Source organism: Malurus melanocephalus, unplaced genomic scaffold (assembly GCF_030028575.1).
Source record: "Malurus melanocephalus ecotype Western Australia unplaced genomic scaffold, MMel_1.1 scaffold_115, whole genome shotgun sequence".
In the NCBI taxonomy this organism is placed as follows: Eukaryota; Metazoa; Chordata; class Aves; order Passeriformes; family Maluridae; genus Malurus; species Malurus melanocephalus.
This window is the reverse complement of record NW_026623347.1, coordinates 142,218-148,217: the sequence shown is the minus strand read 5'-3', so window position 1 is coordinate 148,217 and position 6,000 is coordinate 142,218. Positions and strand designations below refer to the sequence as shown.

General features: G+C 58.4%; 1 protein-coding gene across 8 annotated transcripts in view; it reads left to right on the top strand.

Annotated features, from left to right (window-relative positions):
• Positions 1–6: 6 nt before the first annotated feature.
• The window catches only part of MPRIP (myosin phosphatase Rho interacting protein), a 72,750-nt gene continuing 66,756 nt past the window's right edge, over positions 7–6,000 (top strand). For all 8 annotated transcript variants that reach the window (XM_057369775.1, XM_057369774.1, XM_057369769.1 and 5 more), the window contains exon 1: positions 7–144. In XM_057369775.1, the coding sequence (XP_057225758.1) occupies positions 25–144 (120 nt within the window). In that variant the 5' untranslated portion in view covers positions 7–24. The remainder of the gene's footprint in view (positions 145–6,000) is intronic.

The window sequence follows — 6,000 nt, the reverse complement described above, 5'->3', positions numbered from 1 at the left end:
CGCTGAGCGGGCGCGGGCCGCGCCATGGCCGCCAAGGACAATCCCTGCAGGAAGTTCCAGGCCAACATCTTCAACAAGAGCAAGTGCCAGAACTGCTTCAAGCCCCGCGAGTCCCACCTGCTCAACGACGAGGATCTCAACCAGGTGGGATCCTACCCCAAAACAGAGTTTTCCCCCCAAAATCCGCCCCGGGGTCCCGCCCCCTGCCCGCCCCCAGAGCGCCCTGGGTCTCTGTGGGGTGTCCGCTGGCCCCGTGGGTAGCCTGGGGTCCCACAGGTGCCTTGGGAAYCCCTGGGTAGCTTAGGGTCCCATGGGTGTCCCCATGGATAGCTCAGGATCCGATGGTCACTGTAGGGTCCCATGGATGTCCTGGGGTCCCACGGACAGAACAGAGTGCCACGGGTACTTGCTGTCCCCAGGGTTCGCACAGGATCCCATAGGATCCCCGGGCGTCCCACGGGGTGCTTGCTGGACACAGACACTGTAGGGTGCTGTGGGTGCTTCTTGCTCCCATGGGTACCGTGGGCTGTCAGGGATGCTGTGGGGTGCCATGGATAGCACGGAATCCTACAGGTATCCCTATATTCCATGGGGTKTTGAGGAGCTCCAGGGGTGCTCCCTGGTCCCATAGGGTGTCCAGGAGCCCCAGTGGGTGCCCGCTGATCTTGCAGATAGCACAGGAACTCACAGGTATCCATGGATCCTGTGGGGTGTTTAGGAGCCCCATGCGCACACTCTGGTCCCATAAAAAGTTCAGGAGTCCCATGGGGTATCTGCTGACTCCACGGGTGGTGTGTGGTCCCATGGGGTGCTTGCTGACCCCACAGATAGCACAGGGACCCACACATATTTAAGAATCCCAGAGGGTGTCCCAGAGCCCCATGGGTGCTCTCTGGTGCCATGGGGTATCCAGTGATTCCARCGGGTGCCTGCTGGTCCCGTGCATGCTGTGTACAGTCCCTTGGGGTGCCCGCTGATCCCACAGACAGCACAGGGACTCACAGGTATTTGTGGAACGTCCAGGAGCCCTTTGGGTGCTCTCTGGTCCCATAAGATGCCCAGCGATCCCATGGGATGCCTGCTGACCCTATAGATTCCCAGGTGTCCCATGGAGCGCCCACAGTGCCCCCCAGTTCCTTAGACCGTGGCTCACCCCAGTGCCACCTCCCTTGGGGCCTCACCCTCTGAGGTCATTTGGGGCCCCACACCAGCATTTGGGGTGATCCTGTTCCTTCTTGGGGTGCACGGCAGCAGGTGGGGGRTATCCTGTGAGCTCCAGCAGGCGATCCAGAAAGTCCTGGGAAAAACTCRGTTGAAAACAAAACATCCCCTCCTGGACATGCCGTACATGACCCTCTCCGCCCTATAGCCCCCCGCTTTCCTGGGGACATGGTGAGGGGACCCCAGCCCCTTTCCGGAGAGGGTTCAGCGCTGGGGGGCTGCCAGGGTTGGACCTTCTCCTCTTCCTCCTCTTCCTCCTCTTCCTCCTCTTCCTCCTCTTCCTCTCTTCCTCCTCTTCCTCCTCTTCCTCCCAGGCCTGACGCAGGCCTAAGGCCGGCGCTCCCATGGCAGGGAGTGTTTGGAGTATGGGGGGAGTTTTGGGGTACGGGGGCCCGTCCGTGGTGTTGGGGTGAGTGGATCAGGGCCGCCCTCCCTCCTCCCGCACCTTTCTGGGCCAGGGCTGCCATCCCCGCTGCCGATCCTATTATGGCAATGAGATCAGACATATTGCTGCGCTCGCTGGGGGGGCGGCGGAGGGGGGGGGGGCATCATGAAATCTGAGGGCTAATATGGAAAAAATGTAACTGGAAAAAATGCCGTGGTGTGTGCGGGAAAGGGGCGGGCGGCGCGGAGCGTCGCGGCCGTGCCCAGACAAAGGAGCCGTCCCGGAGGGGGCTCGGGAAGAGCCCCCCGCTCCCGGCCGGCCCCTWCCCGATGCCCGCGGCTTGCGCTGCCTCCTCGTGCAAAGCTTATTTACTTTTGTTGGGGGGCTCAAAGCATCGCACGCAGCCCCCCACGGTGCCTGCCTGCCCCGCCACGGGGGTCACCCACCTCCCAGGGGACCCAGCGACGCGTTCCGGGCAGCCCCCGGTTGGCTTTGTTCCCATCGGGGTGGTGGGTGGCCCTGGGGGGCTGGCCCCGCGTCCGGTTCCCATGGGGTCGGGGTCAGCCCCGTGGCCGGATCCAGGCCCTGCGCAGGGGGCTCCGGTTGGGAAAACGGCGCAATCCTGCTCGGCTTCTCCCTCGCAGCTGGGGTGAAGTAATCCCGCTTCCCAGATAAGATGGTGGCTGTGGTAGCCTGTGATGCACRCACGCACCTCCCGCCCTGCCCGCAGCTCCCCATGCCCGGGATCCCCACGGCCACGGTCACCCCAGCGCTTCCCCGCCACCCTGCCCGCGTCCCCTCCCAGTTTGTGCCCCGTGTCGCAGCCTGGCTGGATGTGGGGGTGTGCTCGCTCCGAAGCACACCCAGGAATAACGGTTCATTTAACAGCTCTGAATGTTTCTGCCTTTTTAACTCCGTCGTTTTAAGCTTGGGTTGAGTTGGGGGGGTCCCACTCCACAGCGTTGGGGCTCTGTGCCCAGCGTGTGCTGTTCACCCCATGGAAAGGGACAGTGTTGGTGATAATCTAGAGTCAGGCTAGTAAAGTGTTTTGGAGGCATCTGACCTTTGTACTTGGCTTGGAGGAAAGGTGAAGGTACTTCACACTTACGCACTCGCGTCTCTTTTGGATTTTTATTAGATAAAAATACCTGTGTGGGTGTCAGGAGCTGTCCCCGCTGCTTTCTGGGGTGCTGCAGGGTGCTGGAGCTGCTTGGGGCAGAGACCTGGAGTATGTTTGTGAAGAGTCACAAATATTTAGTGGTAATAGTGGATTTCCGTCATACTCGGGAACCGGCTTAGAAATGGGGCTGGGAGGGGGGAAATCCAGCCCCAAACATCAGGATTAATGAGCTGGAGCTCTCTAATAATAATCAGACTTAGCGCTTCCAACTTCAAAGGGCTGTGCGGACGCTAAGTCCCTAATCCCGGGAGCGCTGCGTTCACGAGTTGTTTTTGTGCGTGGCTGTGCTGCCGGACGGGGCTCGGTGTGAATTGGGGCAGTCCATGYGGTCCCACCACCTGCTGGAGACGTGACTGTCCCCTCCCAGGGCTGCAGGTGGGAAGTGATGTGCCCTTGTTGTCCCCTAATCTGTGTTTGACCTTCTGGGGTGGCCACAAAGCATGGGAAAAACTGGGTCAGTCAGCGCGGCTGTTCTCCCTTTGGGAAAATCTGTTGCCGTGGGTCGTGGGCTATCAGTTCCCTTGATCCCTGCCTTGTGGTGGCAGGGTCTGGCCACTGGCAGACAGGGTATTGTTGGTGGCTCTGTCCTGGCTGTGCCACCCACCCRTTGCCAGCTCATCTTACGCTGCTCCTTTCCCATCAAGGGAGAAATTCCCTTTTCATGGGAATTTCCACTTTCCTGGCAAGACGTGCCTGTGGTGGCACTGCACGGTCCCCTGTAACCACCTGCAAACCTCATACAGCTTTCCAGAACCTGCCCTGGAAGATGRATGGCTCCCAGGGACTCCCTTCTGTCTCCAAGAGAAAGCCAGCCTGTCCAGTGGGACCCTTTTCCAAAGCAGACACCCAGGGTTCTCATGTGGATGTCCTGTGGGGTCTCAGCTCTCCATGCCGTTTGCTCCGGGCCCATCAGTGTTTGCACACACATGTTTGTTCTGTAAGATGAAGCCCCCAACAACATGGGACAGGCTGGGAATTAACCTAAAAATTTTGCCTGGCCTGAATTGGAAGAAGAGCAGAGTGTAAAGCAGTTGCTTTTAATTTTCTCCATGCATTTGCTCTCTCGGGGCATGGGGACTGGCACAGATAGAGGAATTTGAGGACGTCTTTCCAGCTACCAGTGTCTTTTTTTTTTCCTTTTTTTTCTTTTTATTTGAGATCATGGCATAGATGCCCAGAGGACCACCCACTTAGAAAACAGAGCTCACAGACTTTTCCCACTGCCTCTTCCCGTGACACCCTTGCCCAGTGGCAGGGGGTGGTTATTTCTATCTCTTCTCCATTGGACATTATCACTTTCCTACTGTTCTGGATGCTGAACAGCTGGTGGCCAGCAGCCCTGAGGCTGCAGTGTGTCAGTGTTGAGTTGCAGGCTTGGCTTTGCTCTGGGACATTGCATCCATGGGGCTGGGATGCCCTGTGCTGCAGGGGTCTTGTCCCAGCTCCTTGCATTGTCCAAAGGGTGACAGGGTGAGGGATCATGTCCCGGCCACACTTTTCCCTCCAGCCCTGCTCCTTTTTTGGGAGGAAAAGCCCCCACTTTCCTGGAAAACAGCCCCCGYGCTTGCATTCCCTGATCCCCGCTGCTTGTATCATGCTGCAAAAATCCGCCCCTACTTGACTGATTATTAGCAYTGAACAGGGGGAGATTTCACTGCAAATGTCAAATTTGCCTTTGTTTGTAGCTGTGGAGGGCATGCACTTGGGGAGAACAGCCAGAGGGGCTGGGGGAAGCAGCATCCCATCCATGGATAGTGACGTGCAGSCAGGGAGGGTGGCAGGCACTCAGAAACAGTGTTGAATGCTGGRGTGAATTTGGGGTGCACTTGAACCCCTGCGTGGCCCAAGGGAAGGGACGTGGCGGCGCCTTTGGGTGCTGGAGAACCATCCCCTTTGCACACTCACTCGCTGCTGGGTTTTTGCATGGCGCCGCACCTTATCTGAGCTGGCACCCGACAAAGTGATAAATCCCCTCTCCAGCACTGTGGAGAGATGTTGCGGCTTCTCCCAGGCGCTGAGGAAGGCCGCTGGTGGGAAGTGGTTAGATACGCCTGCTCAYTGCCAGGCACACCAGCTTCGGGGCTGCTTGAGGAGGAGCTGRAATTGCAGAGTCCATTCTGTCCCGCTTGATTTTGCTGCTGCTTGACAGATTCCCTGTGCATGCYGCAGCCAGCCATGGCCAGCTCTTGCTCCGACTGCCCCAGGCGATGGCAGTGCTCGGACTGAGCGCAGCCCTGAGACCAGGGGTATTTGCAGAAGGAGGCCGGCTGTTTGCACGAAGGGTGAATTCAACCTTTCCCCTTCCTGTTCCTCTGGCCGGTCGGTCACTCCCRCTGCCCACACATCAAACTCTCCAGGCAGCTCTGTCCTTTGGGATTTGCTGACGCCTGAGTCGGTGCTAGTTCTGTTCCAGGAGAGCTGTGCCATGGACGGTGCCCACCAGCTGGCCCTTGGCAGCGATACCTGGTACTCCTCATGCTCCGGGTCCAGTCTGTCCAGTGTGATTTACCCTTGTGCTGCATGTAGAGATGTGTTGGTGGTTAAATCCTGGCCTGGGTTTTGCAGCTCTGGCAGTGGCCAGCTCATGCCTGTCTCGTGCAAATGTGTTTTGGCAGAAGAGTTGGATATGGATAGAAAGGGAACTCTCCCTATCATCCAGGGTGGTCCCCAGGAGCTGCCCCAGTCTCATCCTGGAAAAAGCACTGTTTGGGCTGAGCCCAGGGGCAGCAAGCAGCCACTTGGATGATGAGCTGGGGRTTGGGAGAGTATTTTTGCTGTGGGAATGGTTGTGTATGCTCAGAGGCAGCGCCGCATCCTCCGCGCTGGGGTTTGGTGTCGCCAGGTGACAGACAGCAGCRGGGAAATGCTGTACAGGCAGGGAAACAGGGATGTAAGCAGCTTAACTGCTGAGGCTGGGCTTCATCCTGGCCCCTGGGATTGCTGCTGGAGCGTGGGTCTGCACAGCAGTGTTTGCAGAGCTTCCCAACAGACGGGTCACGGGTCTCTGGTGGGTCTCCATCTGCCATCCCACTGGGAGCACACAGAATATCAAGTGATGCCTGTCTCTCAGTTCCTAGAAGCCTGCTGTGGGTAGGAGCACTTGCTTGGATATCGCTTCCCATTCCCTCCCTGAATACCGTGTCACCTTCCCCATTCCTGCCGGGTGACGGCTGCTCCGACTCATCCATCAGCGATGTTCTTTTGGCTCCAAGGT